Source organism: Callionymus lyra, chromosome 13, assembly GCF_982586985.1.
Source record: "Callionymus lyra chromosome 13, fCalLyr1.hap1.1, whole genome shotgun sequence".
NCBI classification, from domain to species: Eukaryota; Metazoa; Chordata; class Actinopteri; order Syngnathiformes; family Callionymidae; genus Callionymus; species Callionymus lyra.
This window is the reverse complement of record NC_141830.1, coordinates 5,229,324-5,257,235: the sequence shown is the minus strand read 5'-3', so window position 1 is coordinate 5,257,235 and position 27,912 is coordinate 5,229,324. Positions and strand designations below refer to the sequence as shown.

The following is a 27,912-nucleotide window of genomic DNA, read 5'->3' as shown; positions in this document are numbered from 1 at the left end:
ATCAAACACAGATGTTTCTTGAAGGAGTCAGTAGATCATCAAACACAGAGAGAGAGAGAAGATCGTTCCAAAGCTTAGGAGCAACAGTCAGGAAGGATTTCTCTCCTCTGGTCCTGAACCTGTGAGCGAGGAACCATCAGTAGATTCTGATCCACAGACCTCAGAGCCCGAGCTGGGGTGTAAGGCTGGATCAGATCAGTGATGTAAGGAGGAGCCTGACCATGAATAGATCTGAAAGTAAGAACCAGAATTTTAAAATGATCCTGAAAGAAACTGGAAGCCAGTGAAGAGTTTTAAGGATCTGAGAAATGTGAGTTCTTCTACTAGAGCGGGTCAGATATCTGGCTGCAGAGTTTTGTATGAACAGCAGACGAGACACATCCTTCTTGTTTAGACATGTGATAAATAATTGATATTTTGATACATAATTGGATTTGTAAAAAAATGTATCTTATAATATGTAGCATTTAATTATGTTAGGTGAACAGGGAAACCTCCACAAACAGCTTTCTTTGCAGCCAGTAGAATCAGAATTATGTTTATTGCCTGAAGAGTAAAAACAAAATAGGCATGTTGTTGTTAAAAGAGTTTATAACATTATCTCCATAATGAACTCTTCTTCTCCATAGCGTCACTCTGACTTCAGTTGGAGTGACGTCATTACGCAGCGGCGTGTTTGCTGCCGACGTGTTGCTCGGGAAGTGGCTGCTGTCAGAAGCTGCTAACTGTTAGCATTTTACCTTCTGCAAATACTTTCGGTTTTTTTTGCTGCGAAAAACAATGCCACCCTTTCATTCACGTTTAGTGTATGTGGGGAAATAACTACGTGAGTAAGTGGGCGACATAAAGTTAAGGTAAGTCCTTTTTTATCATACATATGCATGCATGCTAACATGAAGCTGTTAGCTTCTCATTTTAGTAAACAATATTCTGTTACTCGTTATATTGTCATATTGTTTGTGTAGCTGCTGTTATAGATAGATGGATAGATATTTAGATAGATAATGTGATTGTCGCGTTTGAATAACTTAAGATTTGTCAGAAAGAAGGAATCAACTCATATCAGCTGTTTTCCACCGACCTGTAATAATAATAATAAGTTAGAAATGGTCTCAGTGTTTTTATCTATCTTTGATCATTACAATGAATTAATGACTACAGTTCAAATAATAAATGTGTGTTTTTAGTGTGTGTTTGTACTACACGATGCTATAAGAGTGGAGTGAAACTATGATGTATTCTATTCTATGTTAATCTTTGTATACTTTTCTTTGAATTATTATTTCATTTGATCCATGATCTTTATACTTGCACTTGGTCATCCCTTGCACTTTGTTCTTGTTTTTATGAAACTTGCTGTACCAAAACAATGTATATTTATTTATATATAAATAAATTCTATAAATACTTAATTACTTTCTTACCATCTTTTGTCTATTGACTCATATTTTTAGCAGGCTTCATGAGGGACTGACTCGGAGGACCACGATGGTGAAGCAGAAGGTGCCAGATCTCTACAGAGCCCCATTTCCCTTGTATTCCCTCAAAGTCGATCCTAAATCAGGTCTGGTTATAATCGCGGGAGGAGGAGGGCCTTCCAAGACTGGCATCAAAAATGCTGTGGTAAATATTTTGTGCTTTTTGTTCTGTGCTCATTGTGTCATTTAGAAATAAAGACTGTATTGGGAATGACAATCCTTTGTGTTTCAGCAATTCTTGGACTTGCAGCTGGTCGGGGAGCATCAGTATAGTGCCAGTCTGGTTCACTCTCATGATACTGACACACGCGCCACCATGAACCTGGCTGTGGGAGACGGTGTGATCGCAGCAGGACAAGATGGGACGTGCCATCTGATGAAATTTAAAGATGGCAAAAAGAAAGGAGGCAAATCTAAAGATGGTTGGTATATAACGCCTATCTTAAAGATATATACTTTATACTATATTGATATTGCTCCTAAGCTTTGGAACGATCTTCCTCTCTCTTTGTGTTTGATGATCTACTGACTCCTTCAAGAAACATCTTGAGACATTTTTATTTGTTCAGGCTTTTCCTTGATTTTCTGGAACTCCTGTTGTGTTATCAGTGTTATCTTGACCTTTAAAGTATATACTTTATTGAATATTGTTTTGATTGTTTAAGCGCTTTGTGACCCTGGTCTGGAAAAGCGATATACAAATAAAAATGACTTACTTACTTACTTACCTACTTATATAGATAGATAGATAGATAGATAGATAGATAGATAGATAGATAGATAGATATAATGTTGATTAATTATATATGTTCTAGGTATTTTCTCTTGAATTTATATTTTTTAATGTTTTATGTACATTCTTTTATTTCTTTCTGATTCTTTGAATTGTTTATTGATACTGAGAAAAAATGTAATGGTTTGTAAAACTGGTTCAGATGCTGGTTTTAGATATTTGCACATAGATATTTGGACATTCATGTCCCTAAATGCAGGTGCATTCAACTGAAATTAATGGTTTTGGTTAGATTATGTAAACAAATTGTCTGCTGGAGATTAGAGAAAAGGCTCTGTTTGCAAGCAAAAATTTGTCATGTGTCGGTCTGTATCATATGAGACTGTTTACTGTAGGTGTGGCTTCTTCAAGTTATTTGCTCACAGTTCCTGTGTTAGCCTTTAAGGACCAGTCCTCAGTGCAGTGTTTGTGGTCTGTTGACATGAAAAGTGTAAACTGGGAAACATTGTGGATGAAGAACAACACGTTTCTCCAATACCCACAATTCTTTTTTTTAGTCTTGTGTGATTCTTATTTTGTGAACAAGACTTAGAATATTTATGAACACTAAGCTTTTTGTTTTCTCTCTAATACTGGGTAATATTTGTGCAACAGATGTGCAGCAGGGTGAGGCCAGGCAACGAACTGGCAAAGGAAAGAAAGATGCAGCTTTGACAGCTGAAGAAGCGTCCAATATGAAGGATGAGAGTGCCCAAATTACGGTGCTGGAACTAGCAGAGGTAGAGTCTGACCTGAATCCCAAAGATCCCCTTCAAAAGGTGGTCCGTTTCAGTCCTGACTTGAGCCTTTTGATCACTGGAGGCACTGATGGACACATTCGAGTCTGGGAGGTAAAGTGTTTTGAACAACAGTTCGTTGTTCAGAATTTTCTTTTTAAGTTTGTGCTGCAATATAACTAGCACTGTAAAAACAAAATTGAAAATCTGCTTATGATTGATGTAATGTACTTTTGCAAAATGAGTATTTGGTAGCCAACAATGAAAAGATGCATATTTTACATAATGACACCTTTTCCAAGAAGTTATGCAAACGATTGCGATTTTGTTTTCTTCTTAAATTTCTGAAGCCGAAGTAAACCATTAGAAGTGATCAACACTATCAACAAGTAATCAACAATTCCGCCATGATTTGTGTTGTACAGTTAACCCTGTTCTTTTCATACATCCAACAATTTTTGCCTTTAAGCGAGCAGTCTAATATTTCTTCCTGTTCTCTACCAGTTTCCCTCCTTGAAGAAGAAGTTTGACTTCAAAGCCCATGAAGAGGAGATAGAAGACCTGGACATGAGCCCAGTGAACAAGGTACCTTATCCAAACATTTGTTTCCTTATAAATGTTCTCTCCAATCTGATTTGCCATATTTAGTAAATAATGCATTTCCCATCAGCATTTGGTGACTGTTGGCAGGGACTTTTCCTGCAAGGTCTGGAGTGGCAACCAACTGGTCACGGCTTTAAAGTGGTACGAGACCGTGCCTCAAGTAGCTGAGAAAACGTACCGATACATGGGGTGCAGGTACTCGAACAACTACTGTTACATATCAACAGTCCCCCATCATAATGTTTGTGCATTACCATGTTTTCTGTTTCTCAGGTTTGGAAAGTTAGAAGATCAAGCAGATTCTGTGAGGCTCTACACGGTCCAGATCCCACATAAAAGAGAGAGGAAACCTCTGCCTTGTTACGTTACAAAATGGGACGGAAAGAGCTTTCTGCCTATGATGACATTACCTTGTGGATCTGAGTCCATCTCCACTCTGGCTATAAGGTGAGCTACACCCGCATAGTTAAGGGTCAGACCTCCTTAATTAAATGAAAGTAAGTAACGGTTATTTCTAAAGTGCCTTTCTAGACCAGGGTCCCAAAGCGCTTTAACGATCAAAAACAATACACAGTTAAAACTATATACTATAAAAGGCCAAGACACACAAGACAAAGACAGGAGTCCAAGACAATCAGGGAAAAGTCTGCACAAATAACTTTTCTCTTGTGAAAAGATCATTCAGAGAAAAGGATTTATTTGCAATGGAGCGAGCGTTCAACAGGGCGATATGCAGCGCTGATGACGTCACTGAGGCTGTGAAGGCGGAGCACAGCGGGACCTTTTGAAGGATACTCAAGCCGTCATGGGTTACAGCTAGTTACTGGTACATGCATTGCCAATCGTTTGCAAAGTAAACATAAGGAAGAATAAATAGATGAATGTACTTGGGCATCATTACTGCAGTTTTTACAGCATTGCAATTACAATAGTTAACAGACCGATAGTATGTCTCAAATCAAACTCTGCCGCTACACACTAACAGGAAATGACGCGACAGCTTCTTCTTCTACTTCTATTTAACAATGGTTTCAACCAGCTGTTTGAACACTATTACCACCTGCTGGCAGCACGTTTTGCAAGTTTGGAAGAAGAAATAAAGCAAAAATATGAGAATCGAAATATTCGCGAGATATTTAAGCTGGTATCAGCAGCGAAGACGTGTTTATCCTTCTACTGCTGCTGAAAATACACCTGTAAGTATATGAATATATATATATATATATATATATATATATATATATGTCCATCGAATAATACTCAGTTTTGTGGGCGTTTTAGTGTCAATTTAGTGTGTATGGAGCACTAAATTTTCACATACTAAGAATTGAGACACACTTACGCACTAAAAATACTAACTTTGAGTACGCAAGTATGCGATTTGAGACACAGCACTGCTGTGTCTTGGTCCCCCTTGTGTTCGAAGAGTGAAACTGCAAAAGCAACATATGGCGAGCACATTGTCTTTATAAGTAAGAAAATATTTTGTTGGGGTCTGTTTTCAATTTAAACATCCTGGTAAATAATTATGAATACACCGTCTCTGACCCACCGCTGTGCTGCAGTTTGGTGGTCATGTGACGCACACAGACTCTTCTGGCGGGTCGTCTAGACGAAGTTACGTGGAGAAGAGTCTGCTTAATGAATAACAGCTAGAGTTCAACGACACTGGTTCAAATTCAAACCACTCGTCACAGAAACGAGAACAAAAAGTTGAAATGTTTAATACTCTCTTCTTGTCTCCAACAGTGACTCCGGAACATTTCTTGGACTTGGAACTGTAACGGGATCAGTAGCGATCTACATTGCTTTCTCTCTGCAGGTAAAATAACATCTACTGCTCTTCCTACTGTAGCGTATCTTCATTGGTTAAACCAGGGGTCAGCAAACCCGGTCCTCAAGGGCCGCAGTGGGTGCAGGTTTTTGTTCCAACCAATCAAAAGGACACCTTTTGACCAATCAGGTGTCTTAGCAGTTTAATCAGTTTATTGTCAGTCTGGTGTTGCTTGTTTCATCTGAAACCTCATTGGTTAAAATGGACATGCTCGATCGGTTGGAACAAAAACCTGTGCTGTGTCTCAAATCACATACTACTCTTAGTATACTAGAAGTTAGTATGCATCAGGATAGTGTACGTACTAACTAGTACGCAAATTCTCCACAGATAGTATGTCTCAAATCAAACTCTGCTGCTACACACTAACAGGAAATGACGCGACAGCTTCTTCTTCTACTACTATTTAACGATGGTTTCAACCAGCTGTAGGAACACTATCGCCACCTGCTGGCAGCACGTATTGCAACTTTGGAAAAAGAAATAAAGGAAAAATATGAGAATCGAAATATTCGCGAGATATTTAAGCTGGTATCAGCAGCGAAGACGTGTTTATCCTCCTACTGCTGCTGAAAATACACCTGTAAGTATATGCATATATATGCATTTATATATGAGATGGAGCTGTTAGTGTCCATCGAACCATACTCAGTTTTGTGGGCGTGTTAGTACGCCAATATTCGCACTAAATTTCGCATACTAAGAATTGAGACGCACTAACGCACTAAAAATACTAACTTTGAGTACGCTAGTATGCGATTGGAGACACAGCACTGCACCCACTGCGGCCCTTGAGGACCGAGTTTGCCGACCCCTGGGTTAAACAATAGGTCCTCCGTACATTTAAAGCTCACTAGAGGAAACGCACACAAACATAAAAATAATTCTACGTACATTGCGATATTGGTAGTAGATTGACTGCAATAATAAGTGTTCAACATGTACGAGGACTGCCTCACGACATTCCTTAAACTGCAGCCGTGCAGGATGGAGCAGATTATATCGGAGAGTTATTAGCGCTGATGCCTGCAGAGCTAGTAATGGGAGAACTTGTTGATGGAGGATGGAATCCTGGTCCTTCTAGACATGTGTCATAAGACGCGTCTCATTGGTGGACACATGTTCTTACTTTACTGTATGACCTCTCATGGTGTCATTCATTTCTAACTCTCTCTGCCCCTTCCGAGTAGAAGTTGTACTACGTCCACGAGAGCCATGGAATTGTGGTCACGGACCTGGCCTTCCTGCCCGAATCCGTCAAATGCCAAACTGTGAAAGGGAACAATGAGACGGCGTTGTTTAGTGTCGGTGTGGACAGTCGCTGTCAAGTCCATGTGATCCCGAACCGAAGTAAGTCACTTGTTCAGCTGCTGATATCGTCTATGAATGATCTGCGTTCATTTAAGGGACTGGATAACTTGCTCTTATCTGTTATCCTTTCATCATTCACTGAAGACATCAGTGCTGTGTCTCAATTCACATACTTCTCTTAGTATACTAGAAGTTAGTATGCATCAGGATAGTGTACATACTAACTAGTAACTAATTCTCCACAGATAGTATGTCTCAAACATACTTCTCTTAGTATACTAGAAGTTAGTATGCATCAGGATAGTGTACGTACTAACTAGTAACTAATTCTCCACAGATAGTATGTCTCAAATCACATACTTCTCTTAGTATACTAGAAGTTAGTATGCATCAGGATAGTGTACGTACTAACTAGTAACTAATTCTCCACAGATAGTATGTCTCAAACATACTTCTCTTAGTATACTAGAAGTTAGTATGCATCAGGATAGTGTACATACTAACTAGTAACTAATTCTCCACAGATAGTATGTCTCAAACATACTTCTCTTAGTATACTAGAAGTTAGTATGCATCAGGATAGTGTACATACTAACTAGTAACTAATTCTCCACAGATAGTATGTCTCAGACATACTTCTCTTAGTATACTAGAAGTTAGTATGCATCAGGATAGTGTACGTACTAACTAGTAACTAATTCTCCACAGATAGTATGTCTCAAATCACATACTTCTCTTAGTATACTAGAAGTTAGTATGCATCAGGATAGTGTACGTACTAACTAGTAACTAATTCTCCACAGATAGTATGTCTCAAACATACTTCTCTTAGTATACTAGAAGTTAGTATGCATCAGGATAGTGTACGTACTAACTAGTAACTAATTCTCCACAGATAGTATGTCTCAAATCACATACTTCTCTTAGTATACTAGAAGTTAGTATGCATCAGGATAGTGTACGTACTAACTAGTAACTAATTCTCCACAGATAGTATGTCTCAAATCACATACTTCTCTTAGTATACTAGAAGTTAGTATGCATCAGGATAGTGTACGTACTAACTAGTAACTAATTCTCCACAGATAGTATGTCTCAAACATACTTCTCTTAGTATACTAGAAGTTAGTATGCATCAGGATAGTGTACATACTAACTAGTAACTAATTCTCCACAGATAGTATGTCTCAAACATACTTCTCTTAGTATACTAGAAGTTAGTATGCATCAGGATAGTGTACATACTAACTAGTAACTAATTCTCCACAGATAGTATGTCTCAGACATACTTCTCTTAGTATACTAGAAGTTAGTATGCATCAGGATAGTGTACGTACTAACTAGTAACTAATTCTCCACAGATAGTATGTCTCAAATCACATACTTCTCTTAGTATACTAGAAGTTAGTATGCATCAGGATAGTGTACGTACTAACTAGTAACTAATTCTCCACAGATAGTATGTCTCAAACATACTTCTCTTAGTATACTAGAAGTTAGTATGCATCAGGATAGTGTACGTACTAACTAGTAACTAATTCTCCACAGATAGTATGTCTCAAATCACATACTTCTCTTAGTATACTAGAAGTTAGTATGCATCAGGATAGTGTACGTACTAACTAGTAACTAATTCTCCACAGATAGTATGTCTCAAATCACATACTTCTCTTAGTATACTAGAAGTTAGTATGCATCAGGATAGTGTACGTACTAACTAGTAACTAATTCTCCACAGATAGTATGTCTCAAATCAAACTCTGCTGCTACACACTAACAGGAAATGACGCGACAGCTTCTTCTTCTACTTCTATTTAACGATGGTTTCAACCAGCTGTTTGAACACTATCGCCACCTGCTGGCAGCACGTTTTGCAAGTTTGGAAGAAGAAATAAATAAAACATTTGAGAATCGAAATATTCGCGAGATATTTAAGCTGGTATCAGCAGCGAAGACGTGTTTATCCTCCTACTGCTGCTGAAAATACACCTGTAAGTATATGAATATATATATATATATATATATATATATATATATATATATATATATATATAAATGACGTAACCCCTGTTTACAACGTCACTAAGATGGAGTCGTTTAGGGTAGAAAGTGTCCATCGAACCATACTCAGTTTTGTGGGCGTTTTAGTGTCAATTTAGTGTGCATGGAGCACTACATTTCACATACTAAGAATTGAGACGCACTTATGCACTAAAAATACTAACTTTGAGTACGCAAGCATGTGATTTGAGACACAGCACAAGTTATTATCTAGCACTTGATTTGCTAACAGATCTCTTCTTACCTTCTGTGGTATTATAAATCCAAGCGGTTTAAAAGTCAACTGGACTGTGAAGAAGTTTCGTTCCTTATCCAAGAAACTTCTTCTGTTCTGTTACTTTCAGAAAAAACAGTCACACACTGCTGTAATAATTAGTTTGTACACAAATATGGTGTTGATCCTGAACAAGGGTTGAGTTTAGACTTTTGGCTTAAGTTTAGCTGAAAGTCCAGGAACCAAAAACGTCAAACTAAACATGAATATATGAATGATTGTGAAGATCATATATAAATATCCATCAGGACAAAATCCATTATCACAATAATTCCTGTCATTTCCAAGATTTCCTACAAACCAAGAAGTCATAATATTAGTCAAAATCTAAAGAATAAATTAAGGCAGTTTTAATGATAAGTTTACATTTATTCTATCTACAGTGTGAGGGTTATGATAGTGATGTTTTGTCTCAACCTTGACTTTAATGAATCCAAGACTGAGGTTCTGATGGTCAAAACCATCTATCTTCTCCTACAGGAACATTCCCCGTTTGGCTGGCGGTCGTGATGTGTGGCCTGATGGTGGTGGTGGTCGTCCTCCTCCTGCAGAACGTCTTCCCAGGGTTCCTCTAAACATCACAACGGACTCCACACATGTAAAGCTTAATTCTTCAGAACCCCTCGCCGAGGCGTGACCAGGCCCGGCTCTCCGTCTCTGCTCTCACTCAGGGATGTTCAGTGGAATCCTTCCAGCCAAGGCTGTGAGATTTTATTTACTTTGATGTCACTTCATCTTAAAATAATGCTGCTCAGGATCATCGATGTTTGAAACAAAAGTGTTCATTTTCACGGAGTATTTTAGCAATCATGTTTCTATATACACGTATGAGACGGTGTAGTAATGTCTTCATATCTGCGGCACCTGTTCCTACCAGTAGGCGGCAGCAGACACTCGGGAAAAAGAACAAACATCTTTTTCCAGCTGCCATGTTGATCAGAATATTCCTGGTTTCCAGGCGTCATTCAAGAATGTATCCGAGGAAGCATGAAGGACTGTCACAGGATTTAATCAGCAAAGAGGAAAAGGTTGAAGTTGCTCTTCACCATATGATTCAACGTTTGATTTCATGAATTTTCTGCAAATGTAAAAATTGTTTATTCGATTTTAATGAAGTCCTTGTAAAGTCAGGAGGGAAAATAAAATAGTTGACCTTGTCTTTTAAATGTAGTTTCCTGCAATTAAACACACAAACTATTGAATATATTTGAGTGTCATGTTGAGTTTACACCAGTCGATTCATAACGAAAGCGTCACCAACACTGTCATTATCTTCAGAGTCCACTAGATGGTAGTGATGTGTTGATGAAGCTTCATGAAACAGTGTCATTATCTTCAGAGTCCACTAGATGGTAGTGATGTGTTGATGAAGCTTCATGAAACAGTGTCATTATCTTCAGAGTCCACTAGATGGTAGTGATGTGTTGATGAAGCTTCATGAAACAGTGTCATTATCTTCAGAGTCCACTAGATGGTAGTGATGTGTTGATGAAGCTTCATGAAACAGTGTCATTATCTTCAGAGTCCACTAGATGGTAGTGATGTGTTGATGAAGCTTCATGAAACAGTGTCATTATCTTCAGAGTCCACTAGATGGTAGTGATGTGTTGATGAAGCTTCATGAAACAGTGTCATTATCTTCAGAGTCCACTAGATGGTAGTGATGTGTTGATGAAGCGTCATGAAACAGTGTCATTATCTTCAGAGTCCACTAGATGGTAGTGATGTGTTGATGAAGCGTCATGAAACAGTGTCATTATCTTCAGAGTCCACTAGATGGTAGTGATGTGTTGATGAAGCTTCATGAAACAGTGTCATTATCTTCAGAGTCCACTAGATGGTAGTGATGTGTTGATGAAGCTTCATGAAACAGTGTCATTATCTTCAGAGTCCACTAGATGGTAGTGATGTGTTGATGAAGCTTCATGAAACAGTGTCATTATCTTCAGAGTCCACTAGATGGTAGTGATGTGTTGATGAAGCTTCATGAAACAGTGTCATTATCTTCAGAGTCCACTAGATGGTAGTGATGTGTTGATGAAGCTTCATGAAACAGTGTCATTATCTTCAGAGTCCACTAGATGGTAGTGATGTGTTGATGAAGCGTCATGAAACAGTGTCATTATCTTCAGAGTCCACTAGATGGTAGTGATGTGTTGATGAAGCGTCATGAAACAGTGTCATTATCTTCAGAGTCCACTAGATGGTAGTGATGTGTTGATGAAGCTTCATGAAACAGTGTCATTATCTTCAGAGTCCACTAGATGGTAGTGATGTGTTGATGAAGCTTCATGAAACAGTGTCATTATCTTCAGAGTCCACTAGATGGTAGTGATGTGTTGATGAAGCTTCATGAAACAGTGTCATTATCTTCAGAGTCCACTAGATGGTAGTGATGTGTTGATGAAGCTTCATGAAACTGTCATTATCTTCAGAGTCCACTAGATGGTAGTGATGTGTTGATGAAGCGTCATGAAACAGTGTCATTATCTTCAGAGTCCACTAGATGGTAGTGATGTGTTGATGAAGCTTCATGAAACAGTGTCATTATCTTCAGAGTCCACTAGATGGTAGTGATGTGTTGATGAAGCTTCATGAAACAGTGTCATTATCAAAACAGTTTGCATTCACCAAGATGAGAGCAGAGAGACATTTTCCTAAAACAAAACCAACAAATAATTGTTGCTTAAACAGTCTCAAAATAAGGGATTATTTACACTTCTTCCTCCCAACATTAACCACTAGGGAAGCACTCTTTTGGCAAACGGCTGTTGAGTTTATAAATCAAACAAATTGCTCCTGCAGACGATTGTTTAAAACGGGAGACAGTGCAGCAATTAAAACAATTGAGAAGCTGACGAAGTTAACGGCTCAATGATGTTTTGAGACTTGTTTCTATAATGTTTGCTTTACATGCTATTCTTAACTTGTTTACATTTCTTTGGTCAGCCTGGTCATGAACATAGTCTTTTTTGTTGTAACGCCACACACATGCCTGTCAGATTTCTGTAGTGCATTTTTTGTTTAAAATGTATTTCTGCATAGTCGTGTGGATCGTGTGGATGGTCTTTCACACTTCTTTTTAAATGGTAAAAAGATGGGATGGATAAACATTTTGGACAGAGATGTAGGGCCACGACGAGGAGACTGAAGGGCCACATACGACTGAGGACCAGCGTGCTGCAGACATCTTCACTAGCTTTTCACATGTAGATTTGTGTGTCCATGCACTCTGGACCGGAAGACCTTTAACATCACCCTAAACACCAAATTCTTTCTGAATAAAATCCTTAAATTATTTGGCAACAGAGGAACCATAACCCCTACAAAGTGAACAAAATACAAGTTGTAAAAATTAAAAAGCACATGAACTGAAAGTTATTTGTTGTTCAGTATATTTAGACGAAGTAAAACGATGGTTTGAAGATAATGTAATAGAGATGACCACAATAACCAGCCAGATGTTTAAAAGTTTAAATGGTAAATTAAGTATATAAACTTCGCCCAGAAAGAGTTCTATTGCTTCATCTGCCTTAGTGTGTGTTTGCAAATGTTCATCATTTCCTGAGAGACTCTTGAGATGATCCAACCACCAAATCAGTGAACAACCTCTTGGATTTTCAGGATTGTGGTCCCCAGGATATTTTGCAGCTCTTCCTGGTGCATGTCATCTGTGGAGGAGAAATAATGCAACATTTAAAGGATCACTTTTTTCTTCTATGAAGACCCTTTTTTCAGTGTTCTCATACTGATCCTTATATCATCTACAGTGTACTTACTTACTGTGTGAGTAACTGAAGTATTTCCCATGTGTCACACCTCACTTCCCCCTTTAGTTAATGAATGATTTGGCTTATTTGTTTTCAAATGACATCGATCTGAAAGAAAGGATGAGAAGTTAGTTCGACGTCATGCGTGCTTTACTCCCCCTAGAGGCTGTCGCTATGCGTTACTTGTTCCACTTGCAGAGAAAAGTTAATGTACTCATCACCCAGCAGGGGGCTGTATGTCGCCCCTATATACAGGCACATCTCAAAAAATGAGAATATCATGAAAAGTTTAATGTGTGAGGATTTGTGAAGCCATGTCATCTGCTGGTGTTGGTGTGTTTTCTCAAGTGCAGTCAACACAACCATCCACCAGGAAATCCTAGAGAACTTCATGCTTCCTTCTGCTGACAAGCTTTATGGAGATTTCATTTTTCTGACAGGACTTAGCACCTGCACACACTGCCAAAGGTACCAGAAGCTGGTTCAATGACCAGGTGTTACTGTGCATTGATTGGCAAACTCACCTGATCTGAACCCCATTGAGAATGTGTGGGGTACTGTCAAGAGGAAGATGAGAGACACCAGAACCAACAATGACCTGAAGGCTGCTATCAAAGCAACCTGGGCTTCCATTACACCTGAGCAGTGTCACCTGCTGATGCTTCCACTGCCGCATTGATGCAGTAATTCATGCAAAAATAAGCCCAACCAAGTATTGAGTGCATGGAAATTAACATACTTTTCAGAACATTTTTGTTTAAAATATCCTTCTTTTAATTGGTCTTATGTAATATTCAAATTTTCTGTGGCATTCAGGACTCTGAAGATAATGACACTGTTTCATGAAGCTTCATCAACACATCACTACCATCTAGTGGACTCTGAAGATAATGACACTGTTTCATGAAGCTTCATCAACACATCACTACCATCTAGTGGACTCTGAAGATAATGACACTGTTTCATGACGCTTCATCAACACATCACTACCATCTAGTGGACTCTGAAGATAATGACACTGTTTCATGACGCTTCATCAACACATCACTACCATCTAGTGGACTCTGAAGATAATGACACTGTTTCATGACGCTTCATCAACACATCACTACCATCTAGTGGACTCTGAAGATAATGACACTGTTTCATGAAACTTCATCAACACATCACTACCATCTAGTGGACTCTGAAGATAATGACACTGTTTCATGACGCTTCATCAACACATCACTACCATCTAGTGGACTCTGAAGATAATGACACTGTTTCATGACGCTTCATCAACACATCACTACCATCTAGTGGACTCTGAAGATAATGACACTGTTTCATGACGCTTCATCAACACATCACTACCATCTAGTGGACTCTGAAGATAATGACACTGTTTCATGAAGCTTCATCAACACATCACTACCATCTAGTGGACTCTGAAGATAATGACACTGTTTCATGAAACTTCATCAACACATCACTACCATCTAGTGGACTCTGAAGATAATGACACTGTTTCATGACGCTTCATCAACACATCACTACCATCTAGTGGACTCTGAAGATAATGACACTGTTTCATGACGCTTCATCAACACATCACTACCATCTAGTGGACTCTGAAGATAATGACACTGTTTCATGACGCTTCATCAACACATCACTACCATCTAGTGGACTCTGAAGATAATGAAACTGTTTCATGAAGCTTCATCAACACATCACTACCATCTAGTGGACTCTGAAGATAATGACACTGTTTCATGAAGCTTCATCAACACATCACTACCATCTAGTGGACTCTGAAGATAATGACAGTGTTTCAAGATGCTTCATCAACACATCACTACCATCTAGTGGACTCTGAAGATAATGACACTGTTTCATGAAGCTTCATCAACACATCACTACCATCTAGTGGACTCTGAAGATAATGACACTGTTTCATGACGCTTCATCAACACATCACTACCATCTAGTGGACTCTGAAGATAATGACACTGTTTCATGACGCTTCATCAACACATCACTACCATCTAGTGGACTCTGAAGATAATGAAACTGTTTCATGAAGCTTCATCAACACATCACTACCATCTAGTGGACTCTGAAGATAATGACACTGTTTCATGAAGCTTCATCAACACATCACTACCATCTAGTGGACTCTGAAGATAATGACAGTGTTTCAAGATGCTTCATCAACACATCACTACCATCTAGTGGACTCTGAAGATAATGACACTGTTTCATGAAGCTTCATCAACACATCACTACCATCTAGTGGACTCTGAAGATAATGACACTGTTTCATGACGCTTCATCAACACATCACTACCATCTAGTGGACTCTGAAGATAATGACACTGTTTCATGACGCTTCATCAACACATCACTACCATCTAGTGGACTCTGAAGATAACGACACTGCTTCATGAAGCTTCATCAACACATCACTACCATCTAGTGGACTCTGAAGATAATTACACTGCTTCACGAAGCTTCATCAACACATCACTACCATCTAGTGGACTCTGAAGATAATGACACTCTTTCATGAAGCTTCATCAACACATCACTACCATCTAGTGGACTCTGAAGATAACGACACTGCTTCATGAAGCTTCATCAACACATCACTACCATCTAGTGGACTCTGAAGATAATTACACTGCTTCATGAAGCTTCATCAACACATCACTACCATCTAGTGGACTCTGAAGATAATGACACTGTTTCATGAAGCTTAATCAACACATCAATACCATCTAGTGGACTCTGAAGATAATGACACTGCTTAATGAAGCTTCATCAACACATCACTACCATCTAGTGGACTCTGAAGATAACGACACTGCTTCATGAAGCTTCATCAACACATCACTACCATCTAGTGGACTCTGAAGATAATGACACTGCTTCATGAAGCTTCATCAACACATCACTACCATCTAGTGGACTCTGAAGATAACGACACTGCTTCATGAAGCTTCATCAACACATCTCTACCATCTAGTGGACTCTGAAGATAACGACACTGCTTCATGAAGCTTCATCAACACATCACTACCATCTAGTGGACTCTGAAGATAACGACACTGTTTCATGACGCTTCATCAACACATCACTACCATCTAGTGGACTCTGAAGATAATGACACTGTTTCATGACGCTTCATCAACACATCACTACCATCTAGTGGACTCTGAAGATAATGACACTGTTTCATGAAGCTTCATCAACACATCACTACCATCTAGTGGACTCTGAAGATAATGACACTGTTTCATGACGCTTCATCAACACATCTCTACCATCTAGTGGACTCTGAAGATAACGACACTGCTTCATGAAGCTTCATCAACACATCACTACCATCTAGTGGACTCTGAAGATAATGACACTGTTTCATGAAGCTTCATCAACACATCACTACCATCTAGTGGACTCTGAAGATAATGACACTGTTTCATGAAGCTTCATCAACACATCACTACCATCTAGTGGACTCTGAAGATAATGACACTGCTTCATTTAGCTTCATCAGACCATCACTAGATATGAGGATGCAGAGTTGTGTCACGGGTCAGGCAGATGTGTGTGGTCATAGTGATTCAGCGACGGAATCTTTGGACTTTGAGACATAGCAGAAGTTACTCACAAACAGACACCACAAGAGACCGAGGGCCCCTGCACACTGACGTCATGTTGGTCTTATGTCTGATTGAGTGGGAAAGGGGTCACACAGCTAAAAACGCACCATTACTGCACTGGCAAATATGCCAAAAACCCAGACCACCAAAATCTTAATGAACTTTGTCCTGCTGGCAGCTCTGTTGTAGTGAAGGCCTGTCCCTGTCCTGGTGGTGGTGGTTTGGCTGTTGTTTATAGACATATTTGTTTATGCAAAGGGATTCAGACACAGGAATTTACTATTTTTGAGTATTGTAACAGTTTGTTTTCATGTCTTAACAAGAAGGAGCTGTCTCGCATACAGACCCGCTCTAGTAGAAGAACTCACATTTCCCTGGTCCTTAAAACACTTCACTGGCTTCCAGTTTCTTTCAGGATCAATAGAACAATTTTGGTTCTTACTTTCAGATCTATTCATGGTCAGGTTCCTAGTTACATCAGTGATCTGATCCAGACTTACACCCCAGCTCGGGCTCTTAGGTCTGTGGATCAGAATCTACTGAACTTCCGGACCAGAGGAGAGAAATCCTTCCAGACTGTTGCTCCTAAGCTTTGGAACCATCTCTGAGTTTGATGATCTACTGACTCCTTCAAGAAACATCTGAGTTTGATGATCTACTGACTCCTTCAAGAAACATCTGTGTTTGATGATCTACTGACTCCTTCAAGAAACATCTGTGTTTGATGATCTACTGACTCCTTCAAGAAACATCTGAGTTTGATGATCTACTGACTCCTTCAAGAAACATCTGTGTTTGATGATCTACTGACTCCTTCAAGAAACATCTGTGTTTGATGATCTACTGACTCCTTCAAGAAACATCTGTGTTTGATGATCTACTGACTCCTTCAAGAAACATCTGTGTTTGATGATCTACCGACTCCTTCAAGAAACATCTGTGTTTGATGATCTACTGACTCCTTCAAGAAACATCTGTGTTTGATGATCTACTGACTCCTTCAAGAAACATCTGTGTTTGATGATCTACTGACTCCTTCAAGAAACATGTGTGTTTGATGATCTACTGACTCCTTTAAGAAACATCTGTGTTTGATGATCTACTGACTCCTTCAAGAAACATCTGTGTTTGATGATCTACTGACTCCTTCAAGAAACATCTGTGTTTGATGATCTACTGACTCCTTCAAGAAACATCTGTGTTTGATGATCTACTGACTCCTTCAAGAAACATCTGTGTTTGATGATCTACTGACTCCTTCAAGAAACATGTGTGTTTGATGATCTACTGACTCCTTTAAGAAACATCTGTGTTTGATGATCTACTGACTCCTTCAAGAAACATCTGTGTTTGATGATCTACTGACTCCTTCAAGAAACATCTGTGTTTGATGATCTACTGACTCCTTCAAGAAACATCTGTGTTTGATGGTCTACTGACTCCTTCAAGAAACATCTGTGTTTGATGATCTACTGACTCCTTCAAGAAACATCTGTGTTTGATGATCTACTGACTCCTTCAAGAAACATCTGTGTTTGATGATCTACTGACTCCTTCAAGAAACATCTGTGTTTGATGATCTACTGACTCCTTCAAGAAACATCTGTGTTTGATGATCTACTGACTCCTTCAAGAAACATCTGTGTTTGATGATCTACTGACTCCTTCAAGACATTTTTATTTGTGCAGGTGTTTTTCTTATGTGTCTTGGCCTTTTAAAGTATATATTTTAACTGTGTATTGTTTTTGATTGTTAAAGCGCTTTGTGACCCTGGTCTAGAAAGACGCTTTAAAAATAACCTTTACTTACTTACTTACTTACTCACTTGCAAGAGGTCACACTTTAGTTTGAAGTGTTCTTGAAGGCACCAGAAGTGCAGGAAAGGGTCAAGGGGCCGAGGGCAGAAAACAAAAATAGCTTTAGGATCAAGGTGAAAGCTTTTTATGAAAATTGCTTACCAGCATTATTGGACCATACAAAAGAGTAACCAATCAATGAAACTATATTAGATTAGATTAGATTGACTTTATTAATGCCTCTGGAGATCTTTTCCGGAAATTAGGTTTCCAGTTCACAAAACACAAAGATCTTAAAAGGATACAAAGATTAACATAGAATAGAATACATCATCCCTTCACTCTCCTTCTATCTAAGAGGCAAAAAAGTCAGGATTTTTAATAATTGACTAAACAAGAAAAGGATTCTTTCACAATTTATAACATCCATTGACAAATATAGAATAAAAAGGCCGTCAGAAGTGCAAGAGAGGCTAATTATAAGCATGGTTTTAAATCTCATGGATAGTTGACTGGTCCTGCAATACAGACCATGTATATAAGAAGTAGACTGTACTTTCTGAGGAGGCTTCGATCATTTAACATCTGCAAGAAGCTCCTCTGCATGTTCTACCAGTCTGTGGTGGCCAGTGTTCTATGCTGTGGTGTGTTGGGGTGGAAATGTGTCCAAGAGGAGGTCAACAGGTCAACAGGTCAACAGGTTGATCAGGTGGGCTGGCTCTGTGGTTGGAATGAAGCTGGACTCACTGGTGACAGTTGCAGAGAGGAGATCATTGAACAAACTACTGTCCATCATGGATGATGACAGTCATCCTCTGAACACTGTCATCAGTGAGCAGAGAAGCAGATGAAGCACGAATGCTCCTCCCATGATGCAACACTAATAGACTCAGGGACTCATTCATTCCTCGTGCTATTAAATTGTACAATTCTGAGTTCGGGGGCAGGAGTGGAGTGAGAGTATCTGGATGTTCTGTTCTATGTTAGTCTTTGTATCCTTTGTCTTTGTTGTTTTTCTTTGACCTATGTTCTTTATCTTTAGACTTAGACTTAGATTGTGTCATCGTGTTCTTCCTCCTTATGTTCTTCTTCTTATTTTATTTTTTATGTATTATTTTTTATTGTTTATGAAAAATTGCTGGCTATTGGTAAAAAACAATTTAGATCAATAAAGTTTTACCTTACCTTACCTTACCTTAGTTTCACTTTTGAAAGGTGTATCATTCCTGTCAACATAGATGTCTGTGAGCATAAAAGTGTTTTTTTCAGCCACATCCAGCCATGTCGCTCCGGCTCACGTCCTTCATTCGACCAACATGGAAAACAAAACACTCTTAATAAGTTCTGACTTCTGTTTGTGGACAGATTGAGTAATGAGACAAAGGGAATGACAGCAGGAGTGGAACCTTCGTCTGGCCGGGCCAACTCGCACCACAGAGTGTTGACTTCGCCCCTCTGAGGCCAGACTGTGGGGAGAGAGATGGTTTGACAGTGGATCATTGTTCACCACATGTGATCCTGGAAAGCACGTCTGGAGCTCGGCACACTCGACTTTTAGGGTAGGACACATGTACGCCGCTGCCGCAAACCTCCGAAGACACACTGTCTGCCCTGATGATGGACTGGAGAGGATTTTACTACAGCGTGTTAGACAGCCAGACTAGACAGCCAGTGTAGTAGACATACCAGGACAAAAACTCATACTTCCATCATCTTACGCTTGTTTGCCCAAAATGAGTTTAAGAATAATGAAATGGCTTATTAAGATCTAGACTTGTAGCTCTCGAGGGGTCTTACTCCGGACCACTTTTATTTATTCTTGGTCTGACATAACTGACATAGAGGTCCTCAGGACAACAGTATCCAGAAATGCTTACCACTTGCCAATGCGAGCTGAAAGTATTAATAAGGCAGTCAGTTCAGTTGATGTACAATAAGCAATGTGTGGGCGACGAAATGATGATGTTCCTGCAGCCGATTATATGCAACTTACACGTATACTTTGTACTTCCATTAATTCTTCTTCATTTCAAGAGTGAAATCGTATCAGTTTTCTCAAGAATCTTCACAGTTCAAGCAACAATATACGAGAGCCAGTGAAACAGTTGATTCTAGTATAAAGCAAATTTATGGGAGTCATGGTTAAACAACATTATTTATTTTTTTAGGGTATTGTTTTCGTCGCGTTCTTGGGGTCCAGGTCTTTGTTATTTATATGAAATTGAAAAATCAGTTATTTCAAAATATTTCTGTAATTGAATCAGTGCTTTCTTTTTTCTTCTTTTTTTTCTTCTTTCTCATTTCTTTTTATATTGACAAAGTCATCCTTGAAAGCCTTGAAAGTTGCCTTAATTTACAGCTTGGTTTTAGTGGGAATGTGGTTTTATCGTCTAATGCTGATGATGTTGTGGTTTTATTAAAACACTTTAATACAGTCTTCAAAGCCACTTTATCAGAGAAATTCTCCACCATGTCTGCTGCTAGGCTGAACTTTGCGTGGAAGAACAAAGGTTTTAAATACCTGGGTGTGTCTTTAGGAAATGAAGACCTTGAGAAAAAAACTGGGACTGTTCATTAGAAGGTGGAAGAAAACAAATGGAAATGGATACAAAAAGAAATGTATTTTGTAGGGAAAACACTTGTTTTAAAAACCCTTGTAGCATCACTTCTGTGGCACCAACTCGCTGTTATAAACCCTCCCCCTGGCCTGCTTGTTCAAATACAGGCAAAAATGATCAACTTATTTTGGGATGGGTACTTGACCAGTCCCTCAGGCTTGCTGTGGAGGGATGTGAGCAGCTGTATTTTAAAGCGTGTAAAGGATCCGGGGCTGGACACAGCTCTGTTTTTTACAGATTTTAATCTTTTAAATCTTAACAATTTACCTTCTTTTTATCAGGGTGTTTTTAAGGCCTGTGCAATTTTCAAATGGAGCCACAATCTATCTATCGCTCCATCATCCATCCATCCATGCATCCATCCATCCATCCATCCATCCATCCATCCATCCATCCATCTATCTATGCATCCATCTATGCATCCATCTATCCATCCATCTATGCATCCATCTATGCATCCATCCATCTATCCATCCATCTATGCATCCATCTATGCATCCATCTATGCATCCATCTATGCATCCATCTATGCATCCATCCATCTATCCATCCATCTATGCATCCATCTATGCATCCATCTATGCATCCATCTATGCATCCATCTATGCATCCATCTATGCATCCATCCATCCATCCATCCATCCATCCATCCATCCATCCATCCATCCATCCATCTATGCATCCATCCATCCATCCATCCATCCATCCATCTATGCATCCATCATCCATCCATCCATCCATCCATCCATCCATCCATCCATCCATCCATCTATGCATCCATCTATGCATCCATCATCCATCATCCATCCATCCATCCATCCATCCAACCATCCATCCATCTATGCATCCATCATCCATCATCCATCCATCCATCCATCCAACCATCCATCCATCTATGTGTCCATCTATGCATCCATCTATGCATCCATCTATGCATCCATCCATCCATCCATCCATCATCCATCATCCATCATCCATCCATCCATCCATCCATCCAACCATCCATCCATCTATGCATCCATCATCCATCCATCCATCCATCCATCCATCCATGCATCCATCTATGCATCCATCTATGCATCCATCTATGCATCCATCTATGCATCCATCTATGCATCCATCCATCCATCCATCCATCCATCCATCCATCCATCCATCCATCCATCCATCTATGCATCCATCATCCATCCATCCATCCATCCAACCATCCATCCATCTATGAATCCATCTATGTGTCCATCCATTCATCCATCCCCCTCTCTCTCTCTCCCTCTCTCTCTCTCTCTCTCTCTCTCTCTCTCTCTCTCTCTCTCTCTCTCTCTCTCTCTCTCTCTCTCTCTCTCCCTCTCTCTCTCTCTCTCTCTCTCTCTGCCCAACATAATCATGAACTTGACCCAGTTTCACGACACGTCTGTGGCTTCATGGCTCCAATAAACACACAAGTGTGTCACAATTATGACAATAATATGGGTGTAGCTAACAAACACTTTAAACACCACTTCAATGCAGTGATCCACTGAAACCAAGGGTAGAAACTGTTGGAACGATATTGGGTTAAAGAAGAAGATGCTTTTACTGCCTCTACTTCTTATAAAGCCTTCCAGAGCTGGTGGAAAAACAAATTTTGTTTTTTACTTACCCATTACTTTTAATTTTATTAGGTTAGGGTGTGTAACGTTGTGTTTTAAGTTATATGTTGCAGGTTGAAAACTGGCTAGTATACTGGAAACTAGACTAATTCTGTAAAGATTTTTAAAGAATAAGATTAAAATGCTGATTTTAAAGACCAATTGTTCACTGATGACAGTGTTCAGAGGATGACTGTCATCATCATGATGGACAGTAGTTTGTTCAATGATCTCCTCTCAGCAACTGTCACCAGTGAGTCCAGCTCCAACCACAGAGCCAGCCCTCTCCTGATCAACCTGTTGACCTGTTGACCTCCTCTTGGACACATTTCCACCCCAACACACCACAGCATAGAACACTGTCCACCACAGACTGGTAGAACATGCAGAGGAGCTTCTTGCAGATGTTAAATGATCGGAGAGAAAGAATACTGTGCAGTAGTTTGTCCTGTGTCGGGGTTCACTCGCTGCTCTCGTTTTGTCTGGCACCTCAACTCTAGAAGGTGAGCGAGTCTTCTTCCTCCGTCCTACACAGAGGAACCAGTTGCTTCCTCAATCTGCACATCGACTCTAGAGATGACCTTTCACCCCAAATAAAAAATCTGCTTAATTTACTAATCTTCAGACAAATTTGCATCTGTAAGTCTCCCAACATGCTTCTTCAATGTTATCACACACAGACGATACAATTTATCGTGCTTATCCGTTATTTAAATATTCCTATTTTTTAGTCCATCAAATTATTATTAAAAAAAAATAGGTAGTTCTTTAAAATTATGCTGGTTGGCAGGGATTTAATTTAAAATATAATTGTTTTTTTTTGTTTTTTTACACTAGTAGTAGACTATCTATGTAAACGCATAAAGACAGACTTTAAATTAAATTATTACATGACATACCTGTAGACAAAGTTAGCATTTTCTACACAACGATGAACGAAAAGAATTAAATTAAATACATTTAAGTTTGAAGTAAAAATTGTGTTCAGTTAATTATAAAGTACGATTAAGAGGCAGAAATAATAAGAACTGTTTGTTGGTGTGAGAACCGTCTCCAGTCGTAGCCTTGTCTCCTGCATTTCTGGTTTTTAAATATTTTTCTTTCTTTTTTTTCCCAGTTGGTGCATGTTTCGGTTTCATTTTAGTGTAGATGGACAGGTATCATAATAAAGGACAGTAGATAAGTTAGGAAACATGGAAAGGGAGAACATATAATTTCTAATATGTTTTAAATGTTGATACTAATGACTCTAATACTAATACTAATGAGAATTCTAACCCACTCTAGTAGAAGAACTCACATTTCTCCGATCCTTAAAACTCTTCACTGGCTTCCAGTTTCTTTCAGGATCAACTTTAAAATTCTGGTTCTTACTTTCAGATCTATTCATGGTCAGACCTTCATGATCTGATCCAGCCTTACACCCCAGCTCGGGCTCTGAGGTCTGTGGATCAGAATCTACTGATGGTTCCTGAACACGGTTCAGGACCAGAGGAGAGAAATCCTTCCAGACTGTTGCTCCTAAGCTTTGGAACGATCTTCTCTCTCTCTGTGTTTGATGATCTACTGACTCCTTCAAGAAACATCTGTGTTTGATGATCTACTGACTCCTTCAAGAAACATCTGTGTTTGATGATCTACTGACTCCTTCAAGAAACATCTGTGTTTGATGATCTACTGACTCCTTTAAGAAACATCTGTGTTTGATGATCTACTGACTCCTTCAAGAAACATCTGTGTTTGATGATCTACTGACTCCTTCAAGAAACATCTTAAGACGTTTATATTTGTTCAGGCTTTTCCTTGATTTTCTGGAACTCCTGTGTTGTTCTCAGTATTATCTTGATCTTTAAAGTATATACTTTCTTGAGTATTGTTTCGATTGTTTAAGCGCTTTGTGACCCTGGTCTGGAAAAGCGCCATATAAATAAATATTACTTACTTACTTACTTACTCTGAAAACAAACCTGAAAACGAGTCATATATTTGCTTTGTTTTACTTCTGCACTCCAGTGAATGTAGTTTATTTGGTGCACAAGCCTGGCTCAGCTTAAAGGCCTCGTTAAACTAACGCTCGTGTCTATTAAACCGTCTTCTGGCAGCCAAAGAAGGCTGAAGTTTGTGAGCAGTGATGAGCTCAGCTCAAGAGCAGGTTTAATGATTGAAAGCTGCTGGTCGACAGGGTTCCCCTGGAGATGGTGTTGGAATGGGGGTGACGGGGTGTAATTTAGAGGAAAGTGGGAGAAGACAGAGCGAAGAGGGCGACTTTTGATTGTGTTTCAGGGGAGGGAGGAGCGATAGAAATGTTTTGATGACATCTTATTGAAAGCTGGCATTTGCTGATTTTTTTTAAAAGCTTAGCAAAGAACATTGAAAAACGAGCGAGACTGCCTTTGAACATCAGGGTGGTCTCCGCTATTAGTGGTGACTTGTTCCCTGCTCTCAGATCAGCACTAGCAACATCTCTGGGGCTTCCTGTCAGCAGGAGGTTACTTGGGTGGAGAGGAAGAAAAGAACAGTCGAAGAGAAAACATTCCAGTGGAAGTAAATATTAAATACTTGAGAAGTTAAGACACAATTGTCATTTCTAGTGATTTAGGTGCTACAATCTGACTTGTGAGTGATGTAATTGTGAGTTTATTCTACTTAACATTTCAAAACACACTTAGTGTCATAAGAAGTCATTACAATTATCAAAAGTGATTAAGTTTTCACTGTGAAACGAGGACGTTACCGAAGAATCTGGTAGATCAAACCGATTGTATAAACCTCTCCAAACTACTAGTTAAGGTGACTTGAGATCTTCAAACTGTTTCTTTTAAGAAAAAAAGCGTATAATTACGTGCAGACTCTGAGCTTGAATTTCTAATTATGCCTCATTAAATACTGTTTTCTGTTTTGCTAAAACCCCCAGAGAAGCTGAATATTTCCCAGGTTCTAGATGTCGATCCCCTGAGGCTCAGCCTTCAGGTCCAGGAGAATTTGAGAGACGAGGAGTATTTACAAGTGTACTTAACATATAAACCATTGGTTCTGTTTATATCCTTTGATACCATAAACCATAGATAAACATGACAAGTAATATAAGAGATTTTTTGAGACATCAGATGTAAAAAAAAAAGTTGACTTTGTCAGGAAAATACCTAAATTGAAAATTGTAATTGTCTACGCATCGCATGATTGGCTGACAGTAGCTTTTTTGGTATCGTCTGGTGGTATTTTATATTGAATTCTTAAGGCTACAAATAAATGAAAAATAATAAATACAATTATTTGAATTACAATATCAAACTGTGTGTAGAAAACAAAAACTTTTTTTTTTAATACTGGAATTATAAATATTTCAATAAAAAACATTCAACCCTAACTTGCTCTCTTTCTCAAGTCAGCGCCAGCAAAAGTACAAAAAAATCAATGCTTATAAAAGATAAATACAACAATTAAAAAAATGAAATCGATTCATATTAATGTTGCGGTGTCACTGATATACTTATTTAATGGATTAATGTTTCAGTCATTTCCTGGCACGTGTCACATCCCTTCACTAATAGGAGATCAAACATAAAGTTGTAGTTAAAACACCTGTCAGGTAATTCCATGTAGACACAGTATAAACTGACTCTCCATTATTATTATATTATATTATTAATCGACTCAGACTCTCAGCTGCTCCGTCGGCTGGGAACTCCTCATGTACCGTCGACCATTCTGGACTCATTCCACGTGGAAATTACCGCACTGTGGAAACTGGCAGTCAAAAGTATTCAAGAGTTTTCAGTCCACAACTAGTCCAAAGTAGCATTCCTTCCCCCTGACACCAACGACATGTGTAGCATCATTCCACCAATAGGGGGTGCAATTCCTCAACCTTCAAAAAGGATTCAGTTTGGTTGCACAAAGTACACCATGGAATTGAAAATTACACATTAAGACTGAAGCAACTGATAAGACATCATAAAAAAAATTCCCCTTTAAATCATTTTCGACAAATGTTTCCTTCAGATGATCACGCAGAAGATTGAGGAGGTTGTTTAATAATGTATTCCATCTCCTGGATGGACAGAGAAGCAAGGCTTTGAAAGACGTGGACGAGGTATGCCAGCTCGGCCAATGGGGATTTGGGGTGAGAGGGTAACTGTTGGCCGATCAACACCAGCATTCTTTCACACATAACTGAAAGGAATCAGAGATTTGGGGCCAGAACCAAAAAACCTGAGCTCTCTCGTGTTTGCTCTGGCTTTGCCTTCACCTCCTCAGCGAACTGCCTCCACTAACACATCCCTTGTTTACTCCTTCAGTAGAGTGAACACAACCCTCTAGTCCTGCCGTCGAACACCTCCAGTGATCAGAGAGCGAGGAATTTGCCCGACAAAGATCTTTTCCTGGAAGGTTCCCCCTCCCCCCCTCTTTGATAGCAGAACCCCCTCTCGCCCCCTTCCCCGTTTGGCCTGCATCAAAGTCTGGGAGTAGAGACAGCCCAGAGTTGAAGGATAAAAACAGATGCTGTAGGTTAATACTTCCGCGCTGATGTTGAGAACAGGATGTTGCATAAGTTCTGAAGCCCCAACTGGATTTAAACAGCCTTTTGTCCTTCGTTATATGTTGGACTGAGATCATCCGTCGATGACGTGATCTTGAACTTGATCGGGTTACAGTGTTCTTGTTCCAGTGCACCGATCTTATGTCACCCATGCTGTGTCTCAAATCGCATACTTCTCTTAGTATACTAGAAGTTAGTATGCATCAGGATAGTGTACGTACTAACTAGTAACTAATCCTCCACAGATAGTATGTCTCAAATCACATACTTCTCTTAGTACACTAGAAGTTAGTATGCATCAGGATAGTGTAGGTACTAACTAGTAACTAATCCTCCACAGATAGTATGTCTCAAATCAAACTCTGCTGCTACACACTAACAGGAAATGACGCAACAGCTTCTTCTTCTACTACTATTTAACGATGGTTGCAACCAGCTGTAGGAACACTATCGCCACCTGCTGGCAGCACGTTTTGCAAGTTTGGAAGAAGAAATAAAGAAAAAATATGAGAATCGAAATATTCACGAGATATTTAAGCTGGTATCAGCAGCGAAGACGTGTTTATCCTTCTACTGCTGCTGAAAATACACCTGTAAGTATATGAATATATATTCATTTATATATGATGTAACTTCTGTTTAAAACGTCACTAAGATGGAGCTGTTTAGTGTAGATAGTGTCCAATCGAACCATACTCAGTTTTGTGGGCGTTTTAGTGTCAATTTAGTGTGTATGGAGCACTAAATTTCGCATACTAAGAATTGAGAGGCACTTACACACTAAAAATACTAACTTTGAGTACGCAAGTATACGATTTGAGACACAGCACTAGCCTTCTGTG

At 39.2% G+C, this 27,912-nt stretch overlaps 2 protein-coding genes across 4 annotated transcripts in view; one reads left to right on the top strand and one right to left on the bottom strand.

Annotated features, from left to right (window-relative positions):
* adcy3a (adenylate cyclase 3a) overlaps window positions 1–27,912 on the bottom strand; it is a 216,899-nt gene that overhangs the window by 36,042 nt on the left and 152,945 nt on the right. The window lies entirely within an intron of this gene.
* Window positions 247–10,276, top strand: preb (prolactin regulatory element binding). Of its 3 annotated transcripts, none has more exons than XM_087805554.1 (10): window positions 247–310; window positions 1,455–1,623; window positions 1,711–1,900; window positions 2,866–3,101; window positions 3,492–3,572; window positions 3,658–3,785; window positions 3,864–4,037; window positions 5,340–5,412; window positions 6,615–6,774; window positions 9,551–10,276. In XM_087805554.1, the coding sequence occupies exons 2-10, from the start codon at window positions 1,489–1,491 to the stop codon at window positions 9,643–9,645; spliced, it is 1,272 nt and encodes a 423-aa protein (XP_087661680.1). In that variant the 5' UTR covers window positions 247–310; window positions 1,455–1,488; the 3' UTR covers window positions 9,646–10,276. The 3 variants fall into 3 exon arrangements, with proteins under 3 accessions (XP_087661680.1, XP_087661679.1, XP_087661678.1); XM_087805553.1 differs by lacking the exon at window positions 247–310 and adding an exon at window positions 681–854 and having other exon boundaries at window positions 1,458–1,623; XM_087805552.1 differs by lacking the exon at window positions 247–310 and adding an exon at window positions 681–854.

Excerpts from the sequence above, each read along its gene's own strand:
- preb (XM_087805554.1), top strand. The coding sequence starts at position 1,489 with ATGGTGAAGCAGAAGGTGCCAGATCTCTACAGAGCCCCATTTCCCTTG. Across the intron at positions 3,102-3,491 it reads GACACATTCGAGTCTGGGAG|TTTCCCTCCTTGAAGAAGAA; the intron begins GTAAAGTGTTTT and ends GTTCTCTACCAG. Across the intron at positions 5,413-6,614 it reads ACATTGCTTTCTCTCTGCAG|AAGTTGTACTACGTCCACGA; the intron begins GTAAAATAACAT and ends CCTTCCGAGTAG.